The sequence below is a fragment of the Oncorhynchus clarkii genome, chromosome 12 (genome assembly GCF_045791955.1).
Source record: "Oncorhynchus clarkii lewisi isolate Uvic-CL-2024 chromosome 12, UVic_Ocla_1.0, whole genome shotgun sequence".
NCBI lineage: Eukaryota > Metazoa > Chordata > Actinopteri > Salmoniformes > Salmonidae > Oncorhynchus > Oncorhynchus clarkii.
In genome coordinates, this window is record NC_092158.1 from 95767819 (window position 1) to 95790043 (window position 22225).

The 22225-nt window shown below is 49.5% G+C and overlaps 2 protein-coding genes and 1 long non-coding RNA gene across 3 annotated transcripts in view; 2 read left to right on the forward strand and 1 right to left on the reverse strand.

Annotated features, from left to right (window-relative positions):
• The window catches only part of LOC139421698 (E3 ubiquitin-protein ligase ZNF598-like), a 42108-nt gene extending 40123 nt beyond the window's left edge, over nucleotides 1-1985 (forward strand). The window contains exon 11 of the mRNA XM_071172805.1: nucleotides 1274-1985. Within this exon, the coding sequence (XP_071028906.1) occupies nucleotides 1274-1639 (366 nt within the window). The 3' untranslated portion in view covers nucleotides 1640-1985. The remainder of the gene's footprint in view (nucleotides 1-1273) is intronic.
• Nucleotides 1986-6742: 4757 nt separating this feature from the next.
• On the forward strand, nucleotides 6743-7543 carry LOC139421708 (uncharacterized). The gene is made up of 2 exons (XR_011635667.1): nucleotides 6743-7179; nucleotides 7314-7543. It is a non-coding gene; the product is annotated as an uncharacterized lncRNA (long non-coding RNA).
• A 7834-nt stretch (nucleotides 7544-15377) lies between these two features.
• Nucleotides 15378-20466, reverse strand: LOC139421706 (synaptogyrin-3-like). The gene is made up of 6 exons (XM_071172821.1): nucleotides 20268-20466; nucleotides 18606-18840; nucleotides 18362-18507; nucleotides 17787-17984; nucleotides 16594-17733; nucleotides 15378-16545 (listed from the first exon to the last, which is right to left on the reverse strand). The coding sequence occupies exons 1-5, from the start codon at nucleotides 20367-20369 to the stop codon at nucleotides 17719-17721; spliced, it is 696 nt and encodes a 231-aa protein (XP_071028922.1). The 5' UTR covers nucleotides 20370-20466; the 3' UTR covers nucleotides 15378-16545; nucleotides 16594-17718.
• Between the last annotated feature and the right edge of the window lie 1759 nt (nucleotides 20467-22225).

The following is a 22225-nucleotide window of genomic DNA, read 5'->3' on the forward strand; positions in this document are numbered from 1 at the left end:
GACCAGCAGGCTAATATTCCTATAGACCCAGTAAGACCAGCAGGCTAATGTTCCTATAGACCCAGTAAGACCAGCAGGCTAATGTTCCTATAGACCCAGTAAGACCAGCAGGCTAATGTTCCTATAGACCCAGTAAGACCAGCAGGCTAATATTCCTATAGATCCAGTAAGACCAGCAGGCTAATATTCCTATAGACCCAGTAAGACCAGCAGGCTAATATTCCTATAGACCCAGTAAGACCAGCAGGCTAATGTTCCTATAGACCCAGTAAGACCAGCAGGCTAATGTTCCTATAGACCCAGTAAGACCAGCAGGCTAATGTTCCTATAGACCAGCAGGCTAATGTTCCTATAGACCCAGTAAGACCAGCAGGCTAATGTTCCTATAGACCCAGTAAGACCAGCAGGCTAATGTTCCTATAGACCCAGTAAGACCAGCAGGCTAATGTTCCTATAGACCCAGTAAGACCAGCAGGCTAATGTTCCTATAGACCCAGTAAGACCAGCAGGCTAATGTTCCTATAGACCCAGTAAGACCAGCAGGCTAATGTTCCTATAGACCCAGTAAGACCAGCAGGCTAATGTTCCTATAGACCCAGTAAGACCAGCAGGCTAATGTTCCTATAGACCCAGTAAGACCAGCAGGCTAATGTTCCTATAGTCCCAGTAAGACCAGCAGGCTAATATTCCTATAGACCCAGTAAGACCAGCAGGCTAATGTTCCTATAGACCCAGTAAGACCAGCAGGCTAATGTTCCTATAGACCCAGTAAGACCAGCAGGCTAATGTTCCTATAGACCCAGTAAGACCAGCAGGCTAATGTTCCTATAGACCCAGTAAGACCAGCAGGCTAATGTTCCTATAGACCAGCAGGCTAATGTTCCTATAGACCCAGTAAGACCAGCAGGCTAATGTTCCTATAGACCCAGTAAGACCAGCAGGCTAATCTATTTTTATTGATACGAAACTGTTTATAAAAGTTGTATTTAAACGTGTACGTGACGCAGCAGCAGCATGTTGCCATGGGGACAGTGAAGTCGGTAACATCTCTCTCTCTCTAACAGGGTCTGATGTAGACCCTAACATCTCTCTCTCTCTAACCGGGTCTGATGTAGACCCTAACATCTCTCTCTCTCTAACAGGGTCTGATGTAGACCCTAACCCTAACATATCTCTCTCTCTAACAGGGTCTGATGTAGACCCTAACCCTAACATCTCTCTCTCTCTAACAGGGTCTGATGTAGACCCTAACCCTAACATCTCTCTCTAACAGGGTCTGATGACAGCCGTGCTGTACCACCAGAGCTGTAGGACTCTGTTAGGGGACAACTTTGGCGGCGTCTTCAATGAGCTGCTGGTGCTACTTCCTGACACGAGGAAACAGCAGGAGCTGCTGACGGCCCACGCAGACGACCGGGCCATGGAAAGACAGGGAGGGGGCGGGACCAGGAAGAACAGGAAGAGTGCCTGGCAGACCCCCTCCAGCGCCATCTCTAATGCAGCCGCGCTGGACTGCCAGGTATGCCCCACCTGCTGCCAGGTGCTGGACCCTAAAGACTTCAACTCCCATAAGACCTTGCACCTGGGGGACAACGAGGACTTCCCCTCCCTGCAGGACATCAGCCGCATCATCAGCTAGCCCTGGCCTGGGACAGACATGCGCACTGCCCAATCACAGCCCTGCCTGTTGCCATTCAGGGGGAGCCTGTTTCCATGGTGACCATGGCCAGAGAGGACGTTGGGTAGTGTATTTGATGGCGAGGCTGGGGCCAGCAGGAGGTTGAACTGAATTCTGGTTGCCAGATGTTGACCTGATTCCCGGTGTGATTCCGGCTGGACCTGGACCCAGCCTGGCGACCCGAACCTGGAGGGCCCTACAAGTACCACATGTTGTGTATTAATAAGAAGAATGGTTCTATATATTTGATTTTTCTCCCCCTCTCTTCTGATCACATTTCCATGTTGTTGATAAAGTGTTGAAGGAGTGACGCGTTGGTTGTTTTATCAGGTTTGATGACTGAGGAGAGTTTATTAAGTCAGACCCTCTACTACTCCCTCGGAGACAGTCAGACCCTCTACTACTCCCTCGGAGACAGTCAGACCCTCTACTACTCCCTCGGAGACAGTCAGACCCTCTACTACTCCCTCGGAGACAGTCAGACCCTCTACTACTCCCTCGGAGACAGTCAGACCCTCTACTACTCCCTCGGAGACAGTCAGACCCTCTACTACTCCCTCGGAGACAGTCAGACCCTCTACTACTCCCTCGGAGACAGTCAGACCCTCTACTACTCCTTCGGAGACAGTCAGACCCTCTACTACTCCCTTGGAGACAGTCAGACCCTCTACTACTCCCTCGGAGACAGTCAGACCCTCTACTACTCCCTCGGAGACAGTCAGACCCTCTACTACTCCCTCGGAGACAGTCAGACCCTCTACTACTCCCTCGGAGACAGTCAGACCCTCTACTACTCCCTCGGAGACAGTCAGACCCTCTACTACTCCCTCGGAGACAGTCAGACCCTCTACTACTCCCTCGGAGACAGTCAGACCCTCTACTACTCCCTCAGAGACAGTCAGACCCTCTACTACTCCCTCAGAGAGGAGACAGTCAGACCCTCTACTACTCCCTCAGAGAGGAGACAGTCAGACCCTCTACTACTCCCTCAGAGAGGAGACATTCAGACCCTCTACTACTCCCTCAGAGAGGAGACAGTCAGACCCTCTACTACTCCCTCAGAGAGGAGACAGTCAGACCCTCTACTACTCCCTCAGAGAGGAGACAGTCAGACCCTCTACTACTCCCTCAGAGAGGAGACAGTCAGACCCTCTACTACTCCCTCAGAGAGGAGACAGTCAGACCCTCTACTACTCCCTCGGAGACAGTCAGACCCTCTACTATTCCCTCGGAGACAGTCAGACCCTCTACTACTCCCTCGGAGACAGTCAGACCCTCTACTACTCCCTCGGAGACAGTCAGACCCTCTACTACTCCCTCGGAGACAGTCAGACCCTCTACTACTCCCTCGGAGACAGTCAGACCCTCTACTACTCCCTCGGAGACAGTCAGACCCTCTACTACTCCCTCGGAGACAGTCAGACCCTCTACTACTCCCTCGGAGACAGTCAGACCCTCTACTACTCCCTCGGAGACAGTCAGACCCTCTACTACTCCCTCGGAGACAGTCAGACCCTCTACTACTCCCTCGGAGACAGTCAGACCCTCTACTACTCCCTCGGAGACAGTCAGACCCTCTACTACTCCCTCGGAGACAGTCAGACCCTCTACTACTCCCTCGGAGACAGTCAGACCCTCTACTACTCCCTCAGAGAGGAGACAGTCAGACCCTCTACTACTCCCTCAGAGAGGAGACAGTCAGACCCTCTACTACTCCCTCAGAGAGGAGACAGTCAGACCCTCTACTACTCCCTCAGAGAGGAGACAGTCAGACCCTCTACTACTCCCTCAGAGAGGAGACAGTCAGACCCTCTACTACTCCCTCAGAGAGGAGACAGTCAGACCCTCTACTACTCCCTCAGAGAGGAGACAGTCAGACCCTCTACTACTCCCTCAGAGAGGAGACAGTCAGACCCTCTACTACTCCCTCAGAGAGGAGACAGTCAGACCCTCTACTACTCCCTCGGAGACAGTCAGACCCTCTACTATTCCCTCGGAGACAGTCAGACCCTCTACTACTCCCTCGGAGACAGTCAGACCCTCTACTACTCCCTCGGAGACAGTCAGACCCTCTACTACTCCCTCGGAGACAGTCAGACCCTCTACTACTCCCTCGGAGACAGTCAGACCCTCTACTACTCCCTCGGAGACAGTCAGACCCTCTACTACTCCCTCGGAGACAGTCAGACCCTCTACTACTCCCTCGGAGACAGTCAGACCCTCTACTACTCCCTCGGAGACAGTCAGACCCTCTACTACTCCCTCGGAGACAGTCAGACCCTCTACTACTCCCTCGGAGACAGTCAGACCCTCTACTACTCCCTCGGAGACAGTCAGACCCTCTACTACTCCCTCGGAGACAGTCAGACCCTCTACTACTCCCTCGGAGACAGTCAGACCCTCTACTACTCCCTCGGAGACAGTCAGACCCTCTACTACTCCCTCGGAGACAGTCAGACCCTCTACTACTCCCTCGGAGACAGTCAGACCCTCTACTACTCCCTCGGAGACAGTCAGACCCTCTACTACTCCCTCGGAGACAGTCAGACCCTCTACTGCTCCCTCGGAGACAGTCAGACCCTCTACTGCTCCCTCGGAGACAGTCAGACCCTCTACTGCTCCCTCGGAGACAGTCAGACCCTCTACTGCTCCCTCGGAGACAGTCAGACCCTCTACTACTCCCTCGGAGACAGTCAGACCCTCTACTACTCCCTCGGAGACAGTCAGACCCTCTACTACTCCCTCGGAGACAGTCAGACCCTCTACTACTCCCTCGGAGACAGTCAGACCCTCTACTACTCCCTCGGAGACAGTCAGACCCTCTACTACTCCCTCGGAGACAGTCAGACCCTCTACTACTCCCTCAGAGAGGAGACAGTCAGACCCTCTACTACTCCCTCAGAGAGGAGACAGTCAGACCCTCTACTACTCCCTCAGAGAGGAGACAGTCAGACCCTCTACTACTCCCTCAGAGAGGAGACAGTCAGACCCTCTACTACTCCCTCAGAGAGGAGACAGTCAGACCCTCTACTACTCCCTCAGAGAGGAGACAGTCAGACCCTCTACTACTCCCTCAGAGAGGAGACAGTCAGACCCTCTACTACTCCCTCAGAGAGGAGACAGTCAGACCCTCTACTACTCCCTCGGAGACAGTCAGACCCTCTACTACTCCCTCGGAGACAGTCAGACCCTCTACTACTCCCTCGGAGACAGTCAGACCCTCTACTACTCCCTCGGAGACAGTCAGACCCTCTACTACTCCCTCGGAGACAGTCAGACCCTCTACTACTCCCTCGGAGACAGTCAGACCCTCTACTACTCCCTCGGAGACAGTCAGACCCTCTACTACTCCCTCGGAGACAGTCAGACCCTCTACTACTCCCTCGGAGACAGTCAGACCCTCTACTACTCCCTCGGAGACAGTCAGACCCTTTACTCCTCCCTCGGAGACAGTCAGACCCTCTATTCTACTCCCTCGGAGAGGAGACAGTCAGACCCTCTACTCCTCCCTCGGAGACAGTCAGACCCTCTACTCCTCCCTCGGAGACAGTCAGACCCTCTACTACTCCCTCGGAGACAGTCAGACCCTCTACTACTCCCTCAGAGAGGAGACAGTCAGTCAGACCCTCTACTACTCCCTCAGAGAGGAGACAGTCAGTCAAACCCTCTTCTCCTCCCACGGAGACAGTCAGACCCTCTACTCGTCCCTCAGGGTGGTAAAGTAACCTTGTTAAAAGGTAGAGGTTCTCTCAGGGCTGTGGAAGGTAATCAGATAGTTGAAGTCTGGAGGGAGTCGGACTGTTTGGGACGGTAGTCTGGTAGTCTGGAGGGAGTCGGACTGTTTGGGACGGTAGTCTGGAGGGAGTCGGACTGTTTGGGACGGTAGTCTGGAGGGAGTCGGACTATTTGGGACGGTAGTCTGGAGGGAGCCGGACTGTTTGGGACGGTAGTCTGGAGGGAGTCGGACTGTTTGGGACGGTAGTCTGGAGGGAGTCGGACTGTTTGGGACGGTAGTCTGGAGGGAGTCGGACTGTTTGGGACGGTAGTCTGGAGGGAGTCGGACTGTTTGGGACGGTAGTCTGGAGGGAGCCGGACTGTTTGGGACGGTAGTCTGGAGGGAGCCGGACTGTTTGGGACGGTAGTCTGGAGGGAGCCGGACTGTTTGGGACGGTAGTCTGGAGGGAGCCGGACTGTTTGGGACGGTAGTCTGGAGGGAGTCGGACTGTTTGGGACGGTAGTCTGGAGGGAGTCGGACTGTTTGGGACGGTAGTCTGGAGGGAGTCGGACTGTTTGGGACGGTAGTCTGGAGGGAGTCGGACAGTCTGGAGGGAGTCGGACTGTTTGGGACGGTAGTCTGGAGGGAGTCGGACTGTTTGGGACGGTAGTCTGGAGGGAGTCGGACTGTTTGGGACGGTAGTCTGGAGGGAGTCGGACTGTTTGGGACGGTAGTCTGGAGGGAGTCGGACAGTCTGGAGGGAGTCGGACTGTTTGGGACGGTAGTCTGGAGGGAGTCGGACTGTTTGGGACGGTAGTCTGGAGGGAGTCGGACTGTTTGGGACGGTAGTCTGGAGGGAGTCGGACTGTTTGGGACGGTAGTCTGGAGGGAGTCGGACAGTCTGGAGGGAGTCGGACTGTTTGGGACGGTAGTCTGGAGGGAGTCGGACTGTTTGGGACGGTAGTCTGGAGGGAGTCGGACTGTTTGGGACGGTAGTCTGGAGGGAGTCGGACTGTTTGGGACGGTAGTCTGGAGGGAGTCGGACTGTTTGGGACGGTAGTCTGGAGGGAGTCGGACTGTTTGGGACGGTAGTCTGGAGGGAGTCGGACTGTTTGGGACGGTAGTCTGGAGGGAGTCGGACTGTTTGGGACGGTAGTCTGGAGGGAGTCGGACTGTTTGGGACGGTAGTCTGGAGGGAGTCGGACTGTTTGGGACGGTAGTCTGGAGGGAGTCGGACTGTTTGGGACGGTAGTCTGGAGGGAGTCGGACTGTTTGGGACGGTAGTCTGGAGGGAGTCGGACTGTGGGACGGTAGTCTGGAGGGAGTCGGACTGGGACGGTAGTCTGGAGGGAGTCGGACTGTTTGGGACGGTAGTCTGGAGGGAGTCGGACTGTTTGGGACGGTAGTCTGGAGGGAGTCGGACTGTTTGGGACGGTAGTCTGGAGGGAGTCGGACTGTTTGGGACGGTAGTCTGGAGGGAGTCGGACTGTTTGGGACGGTAGTCTGGAGGGAGTCGGACTGTTTGGGACGGTAGTCTGGAGGGAGTCGGACTGTTTGGGACGGTAGTCTGGAGGGAGTCGGACTGTTTGGGACGGTAGTCTGGAGGGAGTCGGACTGTTTGGGACGGTAGTCTGGAGGGAGTCGGACTGTTTGGGACGGTAGTCTGGAGGGAGTCGGACTGTTTGGGACGGTAGTCTGGAGGGAGTCGGACTGTTTGGGACGGTAGTCTGGAGGGAGTCGGACTGTTTGGGACGGTAGTCTGGAGGGAGTCGGACTGTTTGGGACGGTAGTCTGGTGGGAGTCGGACTGTTTGGGACGGTAGTCTGGTAGTCTGGAGGGAGTCAGACTGTTTGGGACTGAAGTCTGGAGGGAGCCGGACTGTTTGGGACGGTAGTCTGGAGGGAGTCGGACTGTTTGGAGGGAGTCTGGAGGGAGTCGGACTGTTTGGGACGGTATATAGTAGTGGGGAGGGGCACTGCTGGTTCTCTTGTTTCTCTTCTGTCCCTCTCTCTCTCAACCAGTCTGTAAACCCACAACCAGTCTGTAAACCCACAACCAGTCTGTAAACCCACAACCAGTCTGTAAACCCACAACATATAAAACCAGAATATTTCTGTTTGCCCCAATTTTGATTAAACAGCTTTGGTCCATTTCGGTCTATTTGTCCTCCATACTGCTGTCCCCTACCCTAGTGTTAGAGGAGGTCCTAGTCTGTCCCCTACCCTAGTGTTAGAGGAGGTCCTAGTCTGTCCCCTACCCTAGTGTTAGAGGAGGTCCTAGTCTGTCTCCTACCCTAGTGTTAGAGGAGGTCCTAGTCTGTCCCCTACCCTAGTGTTAGAGGAGGTCCTAGTCTGTCCCCTACCCTAGTGTTAGAGGAGGTCCTAGTCTGTCCCCTACCCTAGTGTTAGAGGAGGTCCTAGTCTGTCCCCTACCCTAGTGTTAGAGGAGGTCCTAGTCTGTCTCCTACCCTAGTGTTAGAGGAGGTCCTAGTCTGTCCCCTACCCTAGTGTTAGAGGAGGTCCTAGTCTGTCCCCTACCCTAGTGTTAGAGGAGGTCCTAGTCTGTCCCCTACCCTAGTGTTAGAGGAGGTCCTAGTCTGTCCCCTACCCTAGTGTTAGAGGAGGTCCTAGTCTGTCTCCTCCATACTGCTGTCCCCTACCCTAGTGTTAGAGGAGGTCCTAGTCTGTCCCCTACCCTAGTGTTAGAGGAGGTCCTAGTCTGTCCCCTACCCTAGTGTTAGAGGAGGTCCTAGTCTGTCCCCTACCCTAGTGTTAGAGGAGGTCCTAGTCTGTCCCCTACCCTAGTGTTAGAGGAGGTCCTAGTCTGTCCCCTACCCTAGTGTTAGAGGAGGTCCTAGTCTGTCCCCTACCCTAGTGTTAGAGGTCCTAGTCTGTCCCCTACCCTAGTGTTAGAGGAGGTCCTAGTCTGTCCCCTACCCTAGTGTTAGAGGAGGTCCTAGTCTGTCTCCTACACTAGTGTTAGAGCAGGTCCTAGTCTGTCTCCTCCATACTGTTGTCCCCTACCCTAGTGTTAGAGGAGGTCCTAGTCTGTCTCCTACCCTAGTGTTAGAGGAGGTCCTAGTCTGTCTCCTACCCTAGTGTTAGAGGAGGTCCTAGTCTGTCCCCTACCCTAGTGTTAGAGGAGGTCCTAGTCTGTCCCCTACCCTAGTGTTAGAGGAGATCCTAGTCTGTCCCCTACCCTATTGTTAGAGGAGGTCCTAGTCTGTCTCCTCCATACTGCTGTCCCCTACCCTAGTGTTAGAGGAGGTCCTAGTCTGTCCCCTACCCTAGTGTTAGTGGAGGTCCTAGTCTGTCCCCTACCCTAGTGTTAGAGGAGGTCCTAGTTTGTCCCCTACCCTAGTGTTAGATGAGGTCCTAGTCTGTCCCCTACCCTAGTGTTAGAGGAGGTCCTAGTCTGTCTCCTCCATACTGCTGTCCCCTACCCTAGTGTTAGAGGAGGTCCTAGTCTGTCCCCTACCCTAGTGTTAGAGGAGGTCCTAGTCTGTCCCCTACCCTAGTGTTAGAGGAGATCCTAGTCTGTCTCCTACCCTAGTGTTAGAGGAGATCCTAGTCTGTCCCCTACCCTATTGTTAGAGGAGGTCCTAGTCTGTCTCCTCCATACTGCTGTCCCCTACCCTAGTGTTAGAGGAGGTCCTAGTCTGTCTCCTACCCTAGTGTTAGTGGAGGTCCTAGTCTGTCCCCTACCCTAGTGTTAGAGGAGGTCCTAGTCTGTCCCCTACCCTAGTGTTAGAGGAGGTCCTAGTCTGTCCCCTACCCTAGTGTTAGAGGAGGTCCTAGTCTGTCCCCTAACCTAGTGTTAGAGGAGGTCCTAGTCTGTCCCCTACCCTAGTGTTAGAGGAGGTCCTAGTCTGTCCCCTACCCTAGTGTTAGAGGAGGTCCTAGTCTGTCTCCTACCCTAGTGTTAGAGGAGATCCTAGTCTGTCCCCTACCCTAGTGTTAGAGGAGGTCCTAGTCTGTCTCCTACCCTAGTGTTAGAGGAGATCCTAGTCTGTCTCCTCCATACTGCTGTCCCCTACCCTAGTGTTAGAGGAGGTCCTAGTCTGTCCCCTACCCTAGTGTTAGAGGAGGTCCTAGTCTGTCCCCTACCCTAGTGTTAGAGGAGGTCCTAGTCTGTCCCCTACCCTAGTGTTAGAGGAGATCCTAGTCTGTCTCCTACCCTAGTGTTAGAGGAGATCCTAGTCTGTCTCCTCCATACTGCTGTCTCCTACCCTAGTGTTAGAGGAGGTCCTAGTCTGTCTCCTACCCTAGTGTTAGAGGAGGTCCTAGTCTGTCTCCTCCATACTGCTGTCCCCTACCCTAGTGTTAGAGGAGGTCCTAGTCTGTCTCCTACCCTAGTGTTAGTGGAGGTCCTAGTCTGTCCCCTACCCTAGTGTTAGAGGAGGTCCTAGTCTGTCCCCTACCCTAGTGTTAGAGGAGGTCCTAGTCTGTCCCCTACCCTAGTGTTAGAGGAGGTCCTAGTCTGTCCCCTACCCTAGTGTTAGAGGAGGTCCTAGTCTGTCCCCTACCCTAGTGTTAGAGGAGGTCCTAGTCTGTCCCCTACCCTAGTGTTAGAGGAGGTCCTAGTCTGTCCCCTACCCTAGTGTTAGAGGAGGTCCTAGTCTGTCTCCTACCCTAGTGTTAGAGGAGATCCTAGTCTGTCCCCTACCCTAGTGTTAGAGGAGGTCCTAGTCTGTCTCCTACCCTAGTGTTAGAGGAGATCCTAGTCTGTCTCCTCCATACTGCTGTCCCCTACCCTAGTGTTAGAGGAGGTCCTAGTCTGTCCCCTACCCTAGTGTTAGAGGAGGTCCTAGTCTGTCCCCTACCCTAGTGTTAGAGGAGGTCCTAGTCTGTCCCCTACCCTAGTGTTAGAGGAGGTCCTAGTCTGTCCCCTACTCTAGTGTTAGAGGAGGTCCTAGTCTGTCCCCTACCCTAGTGTTAGAGGAGGTCCTAGTCTGTCTCCTACCCTAGTGTTAGAGGAGGTCCTAGTCTGTCCCCTACCCTAGTGTTAGAGGAGGTCCTAGTCTGTCTCCTACCCTAGTGTTAGAGGAGATCCTAGTCTGTCTCCTCCATACTGCTGTCTCCTACCCTAGTGTTAGAGGAGGTCCTAGTCTGTCCCCTACCCTAGTGTTAGAGGAGATCCTAGTCTGTCTCCTACCCTAGTGTTAGAGGAGGTCCTAGTCTGTCTCCTCCATACTGCTGTCTCCTACCCTAGTGTTAGAGGAGATCCTAGTCTGTCCCCTACCCTAGTGTTAGAGGTCCTAGTCTGTCCCCTACCCTAGTGTTAGAGGAGGTCCTAGTCTGTCCCCTACCCTAGTGTTAGAGGAGGTCCTAGTCTGTCTCCTACCCTAGTGTTAGAGGAGGTCCTAGTCTGTCTACACCATACTGTTGTCCCCTACCCTAGTGGAGTGGCTTCTGATTTGTGAAGTGCTGCAGGGATGGTTATCCTTCTGGAAGTTTCTCCCATCTCCACAGACGATCTCTGGAGCTCTTTCAGAGTGACCATTGGGTTCTTGGTCACCTCCCTGACCAAGGTCCTTCTCCCCCGATTGCTCAGTTAGCCGGGCGGCCAGTTCCAGGAAGAGTCTTGGTGGTTCCAAACTTCTTCCATTTCAGAATGATGGAGGCCACTGTGTTCTTGGGGACCATCAATATGGCAGAAATGTTTTGGTGGTTCCCTTCCCCAGATCTGTTCCTCAAGACTATCCTGTCTCGGAGCTCTACGGACAATTCCTTCAACCTCATGGCTTGGTTTTTTCTCTGACATACTCTGTGGGACCTTATATAGACAGGTGTGTGCCTTTCCAAATCATGTCCAATCAATTGAATTTATCACAGGTGGACTCCAATCAAGTTGTAGAAACATCTCAAGGATGATCAATGGAAACAGGAAGCACCTGACCTCAATTTTGAGTCTCAAAACAAAGGGTCTGAATATTTACGTACATTTCTTTAATGGACGTAACACAACAGAAGGGGGGACCTTTATAGACGTAACACAACAGAAGGGGGGACCTTTATAGACGTAACACAACAGAAGGGGGACCTTTATAGACGTAACACAACAGAAGGGGGGACCTTTATAGATGTAACACAACAGAAGGGGGGACCTTTATAGACGTAACACAACAGAAGGGGGGCCTTAATGGACGTAACACAACAGAAGGGGGGCCTTAATGGACGTAACACAACAGAAGGGGGACCTTTATGGACGTAACACAACAGAAGGGGGGACCTTAATGGACGTGACACAACAGAAGGGGGGACCTTAATGGACGTGACACAACAGAAGGGGGGACCTTAATGGACGTGACACAACAGAAGGGGGGACCTTAATGGACGTGACACAACAGAAGGGGGGACCTTAATGGACGTAACACAACAGAAGGGGGACCTTTATGGACGTAACACAACAGAAGGGGGACCTTTATAGACATAACACAACAGAAGGGGGACCTTTATAGACATAACACAACAGAAGGGGGACCTTTATAGACGTAACACAACAGAAGGGGGGACCTTAATGGACGTGACACAACAGAAGGGGGGACCTTAATGGACGTGACACAACAGAAGGGGGGACCTTAATGGACGTAACACAACAGAAGGGGGACCTTTATGGACTTAACACAACAGAAGGGGGGACCTTAATGGACGTGACACAACAGAAGGGGGGACCTTAATGGACGTGACACAACAGAAGGGGGGACCTTAATGGACGTAACACAACAGAAGGGGGACCTTTATGGACGTAACACAACAGAAGGGGGACCTTTATAGACATAACACAACAGAAGGGGGACCTTTATAGACATAACACAACAGAAGGGGGACCTTTATAGACATAACACAACAGAAGGGGGACCTTTATAGACGTAACACAACAGAAGGGGGACCTTTATGGATGTAACACAACAGAAGGGGGGACCTTAATGGACGTAACACAACAGAAGGGGGACCTTTATGGACGTAACACAACAGAAGGGGGACCTTATTGGACGTAACACAACAGAAGGGGGACCTTTATAGACATAACACAACAGAAGGGGGACCTTTATAGACGTAACACAAAAGAAGGGGGGACCTTTTTTATAGAAGTAACACAACAGAGACCAGTCATGAAAAATGTTCTGCTTTATTTCAGTGAGGTGATCTGACAGCAGTCAGACATTCAGAGAGGAGAACAATGGAAGGACCTCTGTACGTAATGGGCACATTGAGGTGCTACACCTTTAAAAACAACAACCAGGGTCAGATCACATGTGATTGGTCCATTTCCAACAGAGTTATTATAATACTGAAGCACTACAGACGGCTTTACGACAACTTCTATAATACACACTGAGATACTTTACTACCAACAGCACTGGAGTGGACACACACACACACACACACACACAGGCAGAGTGTGTTTGGGAGGATCAACAGGACAGAAATGAGTTGATCTGAAATTATTCCTTATTCTACAGACCAGACCCCTCTCTGTCTCCAGACCCCTCCTCCCTGTCTCCAGACCCCTCCTCCCTGTCTCCTGACCCCTCCTCCCTGTTTCCAGACCCCTCCTCCCTGTCTCCTGACCCCTCCTCCCTGTTTCCAGACCCCTCCTCCCTGTCTCCTGACCCCTCCTCCTGACCCCTCTATCACTCAGACTAGAGTACTGAGAACATCAACACAACATAGAATTATAGGATATAGAACAGACACGCTGCTGTGATGTGTAGAGTAAGTAACTGTGTTCCGTATGGAGCCATTTCATATGTTGAATTTGGCCTTTAATATGTATTATTACTACTAATGACCTATAGAAACACATTGAATAACACATTCATCAATGGCAAAACAAGAAATGATACGAAACAAGGTTTTTGAAGTGTCTGTCCTACAGTACCGGTCAACAGTTGGGACACACCTACTCATTCCAGGGCTTGTCTTTATGTTTACTATTTTCTACATTGTAGAATAATAGTGAAGACATCAAAACTATGAAATAACACATATGGAATCATGCAGTAACCAAAAAAGTGTTAAATAAATCATAATATATTTGCCTTTAAGGCAGCTTTGCACACTCTTGGCATTCTCTCAACCAGCTTCATGAGGTAGTCACCTGGAATGCTTTTCAATTAACAGGTGTGCCTTGTTAAAAGTTCATTTGTGAAGTTTCTTTCCTTCTTAATGTGTTTGAGCCAATCAGTTGTGTTGTGACAAGGTAGGGGTGGTAAACAGAAGTTGGCCCTATTTGGTAAAAGACTAAGTCCACATTATGGCAAGAAGCAAAGAGATTACAGGTAACCTCACTTCAGATTGCAGCCCAAATAAATGCTTCACAGAATTCAAGTAACAGACACATCTCAACATCAACTGTTCAGAGGAGACTGCGTGAATCAAGCCTTCATGGTTGAATTGCTGCAAAGAAACCACTACTAAATGACACCAATAAGAAGAGACTTGCTTGGGCCAAGAAACATAAGCAATGGACATTAGACCGGTGGAAATCTGTCCTTTTGATCTGGTGAGTCCAAATTTGAGATCTTTGGTTCCAACCGTGTCTTTGTGAGATGCAGAGTAGGTGAAAGGATGATCTCTGCATGTGTGGTTCCCACCGCGAAGCATGGAGGAGGAGATGGTGTAGGGGTGCTTTGGGAAAGGGTCAGTTGTCCCACTGAATGTATTCAACTGAAATGCTGGTGACACTGTCTGTGATTTATTTAAGGCACACTTAACCAGCATGGCTACCACAGCATTCTGCAGCGATACGCCATCCCATCTGGTTTGGGCTTAGTGGGACTATCATTGATTTTTCAACAGGACAATGACCCAACACACCTCCAGGCTGGGTAAGGGCAATTTGATGAAGGAGAGTGATGAAGTGCTGCATCAGATGACCTGGCCTCCGCAATCACCTGACCTCATCCCAATTGAGATGGTTTGGGATGAGTTGGATCGCAGAGTGACGGAAAAGCAGCCAACAAGTGCTCAGCATATGTGGGAACTCCTTCAAGACTGTTGGAAAAGCATTCCAGGTGAAGCTGGTTGAGAGAATGCCAAGAGTGTGCAAAGCTGTCATCAAGGCAAAGGGTGGCTACTTTGAAGAATCTCAAATTTAAACTATATGTTGATTTGTTTAACACTTTCTTGGTTACTACATGATTCCATGTGTTGTTTCATAGTTGACATCGTCACTATTATTCTACAATGTAGAAACGGTAAAAAAATAAAACATAATTGAATGGGTAGGTGTGTCCAAACGTTTGATTGGTTCTGTATATCTAGGAGATATAAGATCAGGAAATATTGTCGTTTTTTGGACATATTTAACAAAACTACCTCCATACTTCCATGTATTGATTGTTTTTGTGCCGGTACCTGGTTACCTTCAGAGGAGTCCTATGACACTTGTGGGGTTCGTAGAGCTAAACGGAGAAGCCCAAACGGTTCTCTGATTTTCGGGATGTCTCATGTTCTGTCAAACACTGCTTTAGCTCGGCCACCCTCCCCCGCTGATGCGGAATCCCGACAGGAGGATGCGGTGCATTGAGCCCAGGCAAAAATAACCATCTCTATCTTTAAACTGACACGTTTAGATGGGGATTTTTGTATTATGTTACTGAGATTGACGCACTAAACTCAAACTCTTAAGGATTAACATTACCGCATGTCAGCTGCATGAAAATGAGCGAATTGACATTAAAACGGGCAGTATTCCCTCCAAATTGCGTTCGACAACATTTCTACCAAGGCAGAGAGACAGACGCGCTCTTACAGCAGCGGACGCATCAATTCAGACTACAAGCCTAATGGTTACCATTGACAATCACTGAATGTCATTACACTTCTCGTTTATTTTGTAACAGATCTCTTTCCATTCATCAAACGACCGGCGCACAGTGGACAAACATGCGCGGCAAGCCAACAGGAGCACCTTTAGGGAAGTGATTGTTTGACAATCAGCTGAAAACATGACTGGTTGTGTTTACGCCACGGTCTATTAGACCCAGAGGACATTCTACATTAATAGGGAGTATTTAATCGTTTTGATGTCGTCACTATTATTCTACAATGTAGAAAATAGTATTACAAATAAATAAAAACCCTGGAATGAGTGGGTGTTCTAGAACCCTGGAATGAGTGGGTGTTCTAGAACCCTGGAATGAGTGGGTGTGTCCAACCTTTTGACTGGTGCTGTATATTGGCCATCCTTGAGTTGCCCGTCCCTGATCTACATACTGAAAATCCTCTTTATCTGAACATAGAACTCCGTTCATTATACTGTAGGTCCTATGTGTAAAGTCAATTTATTCAACCTTTCAGGTTTTTTTTAGGGGTAAATCAACGTTTTTCCATATCAATTCAGATCAAATGAATTTTAAAATCAAAACAAACGGCTCTTTAAATCAAAATTCACAATTACACAGAATTCAACAGAACACTTTGCCCACACAATATTACAGTCATCACTTTTAAACTTATTTTAAAGGCCCAAGGCAGTCAAAAACGTTCCTGTGTTTGATATATTTCCACGCTATGATGTTGGAATAATACTGTGAAATTCATAACGCCGTTTTAGTTGAAGAGCTGTTTGAAAAGACCGTCTGAAATTTCAGTCTGTTTTGGTGGGATGGAGTTTTGGCCTGCCTGGTGACGTCACCAGGCGGTTAATTAGTTAATAGACCAATAAGAGAGTTCGAAATCTCTCTGACAATAACAGCTAGTTTCCCCCTCACCACTCCGACAGTCCTAGCAAAATTATTGCTTGAGATATTACTCTTTGCTAAGAAGCTATTTTTTTGTTTGTTTTCAATTAAAATGGTCAAAAGGAATCACAGAAATGTACTAATTCGTCAGAAATGATTTGATAGTCAGATAAAAAATAGCTGCAGCATTGGGCCTTTAAAAGCTTGAGTCCCTCGGCAGCTAGAGGGCGCTGTTACACCGCTAGTGTTACAAGGAGCAGATGGCACCACAGACAAGGCTTTCTGGAGGTCAGTTAAATTCAGCATTATATTCATCTGTTGACTGTTATATCAACAAACACAAAACCTCTTGAATTGTAATATAATATGTAATATGACTGTCAATACAGACAGTGACATGTAATGTCTAGGCTTCACCTAGAGACACTGTACAAGATGGTGAGACAGACTGTTCCGGAACACCTCTGTTCCGGAACACCTCTGTTCCGGAACACCTCTGTTCCGGAACACCACCAACAGAAGAACGCTTTACTTGTCTTTCTTTTTCTTCAGACCTGAAACAACAACATACCACACACACACACACACCAGACACACACACTGGGCAGTGAGGTTCACTAGTGAGTGTGTGTGGGTGTGTTGTCACCATGGTAACAATGGGCACGGTTGTATTCCACAGAGCAGATTTAGAGAGACCCAGACCCAGGGTATATACAGTAATAAAGAGCCATCATGGTATGTCTAGTTTATCTCTGGGTAGCTGACTGACTGATGCTCTGTGAAGGAAGACAACTAGCAGGGCAGTTTGGCAGCTTCCAGAATGACAAACAACTTCTAGAAAATAAACATAAAAATATTCTAGAATGTAAAAACATCTTCTAGAACGTAAACAAACAGCTTCTAGAATGTAAACAAACAGCTTCTAGAAAAGAAACATACAAAGATTCTAGAACGTAAACAAACAGCTTCTAGAACGTAAACAAACAGCTTCTAGAACGTAAACAAACAGCTTTTATAACGTAAACAAACAGCTTCTAGAACATAAATAAACAGCTTCTAAATGTAAACAAACCACTTCTAGAACGTAAACAAACAGCTTCTAGAACGTAAATAAATAGCTTCTAAATGTAAACAAACCACTTCTAGAACGAACGTAAACAAACCACTTCTAGAATGTAAACATAAACAAGCCAGAATCTTCTGTGATGTTTGCACACATTAGTTTAGGGCGGATCTGAAACCACTATTACCTTACAAAGTGCACTGGTGGTAAAGGCTCAGCTGGCCATCATTAATGCACTACATAGGGAATAGTGTATGACTGGTCGGCAGAGTGGCTACTGGGTGGAGGGAGATATTGCACTTGGTCACGTTAACATCATAGTGGTGAAAGTTACTATCTACAGTCACTGTCAGACACACAAGACAGTTTGGCACTTAGTCAGTCTTACAGAACATGCAGATAACACCGAACCCAAGAACAGAACATCCCCTTAAAAACATTACCATGGAGGGACTGTACATGTAACTAGGTCCCCTTCAGCGCTTCCAGCACTATGTTCTCTAGTGGATAGGACCTGGTATGTGGGGACAGGGAGGGACTAGGGGGACAGGGAGGTGGGGACTAGGGAGGGACTAGTATATGGGGACCTGGTATGTGGGGACAGGGAGATGGGGACAGGGAGGGACTAGTATATGGGGACCTGGTATGTGGGGGCAGGGGCTTCCAGCCCCTCTGTGAACGGGGGGCTCTGGTAGTTGTCGCTGGGCTCGATGGCGCCCCCGGTGGTGGTGGGGGGGTATGGTGTTACCGGGGCGACTCCGTCCAGATGGTCGGTGGTGAAGAGGGTCATGTCTGTTCCCAGGAGATATTTCTGGACTGCACGCACCGTCAGACCAGCCTGGAGGGAGATGAAGAACAAGAAGAGAAGAAGAATGAGGAGAAGGAGAAGAATGGGGAGGAGGAGGAGAAGGAGAAGGAGAAGGAAGAGAAGGAGGAGGAGAAGAAGAATGAAGAGGAGGAGGAGGAGAAGGAAGAGGAGTAGGAGGAGGAGGAGAGGAGGAGCAGAACAATGAAAAGGAGAAGGAAGAGTAGGAGGAGAAGAATTAAGAAGAGAAGGAAGAGGAGTAGGAGGAGAAGAATGAGAAGTACAATGCCACAGTGCAGTGCCCCTGGAGCAGCTATAGTGTGTGTGTGTGTGTGTGTGTGTGTGTGTGTGTGTGTGTGTGTGTGTGTGTGTGTGTGTGTGTGTGTGTGTGTGTGTGTGTGTGTGTGTACCCAGGTGAGGATAGAGAAGAATGAGAAGGCGATAGAGGCCCTGGCTGCGTCAGCCCCCTGGTTGAGTGGCAGGTCCTCAGGGGCGGTCCTAGACCACTGATTGGCCAGGAAACAGAAACTCACAAACCACAGGAACGTCCAGAAACCTGAAAACCACCAATCACAGCACATAGTCAGAGGACAGCCAACCAATCACAGCATACACATTGAAATAAAGAGTGTCCGTCTGTGTGTTTTAGCCTACCTGAAACCCCGACCTCCAGCATCACAGCCTTCTTCCTGTCCTTAATAGAGCTGATCTGTTGAAACTTCACATCCAACAGGAAGAAGAAGGAGCACAGCAACAAGCCCACCAGACCACAGAACACTCCGTAGTTACACGCATCAGCGTTCTTATTGAACACACAGTGGAGACGTTCACTACCCAGGTTCACATAGCCCTCGTTCACTATAGAGGCAAACACCACCAGGGAGAATACCTGAGGAGGAGAGGAGAGGGGAGGGGAGGGGGAGAAGAGACGTTCACTACCCAGGTTCACATAGCCCTCGTTCACTATAGAGGCAAACACCACCAGGGAGAATACCAGGGGAGGAGAGGGGAGGGGGAGAAGAGACGTTCACTACCCAGGTTCACATAGCCCTCGTTCACTATAGAGGCAAACACCACCAGGGAGAATACCAGGGGAGGAGAGGGGAGGGGGAGAAGAGACGTTCACTACCCAGGTTCACATAGCCCTCGTTCACTATAGAGGCAAACACCACCAGGGAGAATACCAGGGGAGGAGAGGAGAGGAGAGGGAGGGAGGGAGGGGGGTGGGGGTACACCTGTGTGGACCAAAAGTGCAGACTTATTTAATGTATTAATTAAACAAAATACATATAACATTTATTTGTTATTTGTAAACGCAGGTTCCCCTTTATCTAATATTAGGTTTTGGTTGAACACCTGATAACGTTCAGTTTAAAAACTATTCACAAATAGAGAAAATCAGAAAGGGGACAAATCCTTTTCCAAGGCACTGTAGATCGCACATGTGTATATATCCTCTGTAGTAGAACTATCCGGTCACTATAACGACAAACCACCCGGGGTATTAACACATGTGTATATATCGTCACTCTGTAGTAGAACTATCCGGTCACTATAACGACAAACCACCCGGGGTATTAACACATGTGTATATATCGTCACTCTGTAGTAGAACTATCCGGTCACTATAACGACAAACCACCCGGGGTATTAACACATGTGTATATATCGTCACTCTGTAGTAGAACTATAAGGTCACTATAACGACAAACCACCCGGGGTATTAACACATGCGTATATATCGTCACTCTGTAGTAGAACTATCCGGTCACTAAAACGACAAACCACCCGGGTTATTAACACATGGAGAATGATCCACACTGGCGAATAGAGAGAGAGAGGATGCGACGCCACTATACGGCCCCCTCCCGAGGAGTGGCGGTGGAATGATCCATATCACAAACCCACAGCCTATATACACACACGACATATAATAATAACACTATGATATAGACCTGCTTAAGGCCTACAGATAGACATCATAAAGATACGTTTCTCTCAACGCAACAGTCTAGTTATCATCTGTAGCCTAGCTACCTAATTCAATACATTTTAAGGCCACATTCATTTTTTGACATTCTTTACAAATCTGTTTTATAAAACGACCGGAAGTTCTAAAACATGGTACATATCCGTGTATCTGTACAGGATGGACCGTTCTTCGACAGCCTCCTCTCCCCTGGACCCCGTCCATCTATAAGCCTACTGCCGTTTCCAGACTCTTATCTGCGGCGCTCTACGGAGCGATCACTCGCCACCGAGCGGCAGGCCGAGGGAGGACGCCGCGACAGACCCCGTTATCTGTCGGTCTCTTACCCATGACAAGACCCTGAGGATGGTGGTCGGCTGCTTGATGAAGGAAACCGGGTCGAAGGCAGCACCCGCCAGGCCCGCTCCGAACGATCCCACTCCGTCCATCTTCTCTCTCTCTCTCTCTCTCTCTGTTCTCTGGGTGCGCTACCCTGCGTCAGGCTCCAGGCTGGGTTTGGTACTGTCTTGTAGTCTAGGGAAGGGTCCTGCGCGCACACGATGTGCACGCTGCTACTGGGCGGGGGCGTGCTCGACGGAGCGGGAACACGCACAGGGCTGCTGTGGCATGAAAACAGCAGTAGCATCTACTGTTGAGGAGGTAGGAGGTCTAGACTACTCATCTGTTGAGGAGTTATAGGAGGTCTAGACCACACATCTGTTGAGGAGTTATAGGAGGTCTAGACTACACATCTGTTGAGGAGTTATAGGAGGTCTAGACTACACATCTGTTGAGGAGTTATAGGAGGTCTAGACTACACATCTGTTGAAGAGCTATAGGAGGAAGGAGGTCTCGACTACACATCTGTTGAGGAGTTATAGGAGGTCTAGATTACACATCTGTTGAGGAGCTATAGGAGGTCTAGACTACACATCTGTTGAGGAGCTATAGGAGGTCTAGACTACACATCTGTTGAGGAGTTATAGGAGGTCTAGACTACACATCTGTTGAGGAGTTATAGGAGGTCTAGACTACACATCTGTTGAAGAGCTATAGGAGGAAGGAGGTCTCGACTACACATCTGTTGAGGAGTTATAGGAGGTCTAGATTACACATCTGTTGAGGAGCTATAGGAGGTCTAGACTACACATCGGTTGAGGAGCTATAGGAGAAAGGAGGTCTAGACTACACATCTGTTGAGGAGCTATAGGAGGTCAAGACTACACATCTGTTGAGGAGCTATAGGAGGTCTAGACTACACATCTGTTGAGGAGCTATGGGAGAAAGGAGGTCTCGACTACACATCTGTTGTGTTATAGGAGGTCTAGACGACACATCTGTTGAGGAGTTATAGGACGTAGGAGGTCTAGACTACACATCTGTTGAGGAGCTATAGGAGGTCTAGACTACACATCTGTTGAGGAGCTATAGGAGGTCTAGACTACACATCTGTTGAGGAGCTATAGGAGGTCTAGACTACACATCTGTTGAGGAGCTATAGGAGGTCTAGACTACACATCTGTTGAGGAGGTAGGAGGTCTCGACTTTACATCTGTTGAAGAGTTATAGGTCTAGACTACACATCTGTTGAGGAGCTATAGGCGGTCTAGACTACACATCTGTTGAGGAGGTATAGGAGAAAGGAGGTCTAGATTACACATCTGTTGAGGAGGTAGGAGGTCTCGACTACACATCTGTTGAGGAGTTATAGGAGGTCTAGACTACACATCTGTTGAGGAGGTAGGAGGTCTCGACTACACATCTGTTGAGGAGTTATAGGAGGTCTAGACTACACATCTGTTGAGGAGGTATAGGAGGTCTAGACTACACATCTGTTGAGGAGTTATAGGAGGTAGGTCTCGACTACACATCTGTTGAGGAGTTATAGGAGGTCTAGACTACACATCTGTTGAGGTAGGAGGTCTCGACTACACATCTGTTGAGGAGTTATAGGAGGTCTAGACTACACATCTGTTGAGGAGTTATAGGAGGTCTAGACTACACATCTGTTGAGGAGGTAGGAGGTCTCGACTACACATCTGTTGAGGAGTTATAGGAGGTCTAGACTACACATCTGTTGAGGAGTTATAGGAGGTCTAGACTACACATCTGTTGAGGAGCTATAGGAGGTCTAGACTACACATCTGTTGAGGAGCTATAGGAGGTCTAGACTACACATCTGTTGAGGAGTTATAGGAGGTAGGTCTCGACTACATATCTGTTGAGGAGTTATAGGAGGTCTAGACTACACATCTGTTGAGGAGTTATAGGAGGTCTAGACTACACATCTGTTGAGGAGGTATAG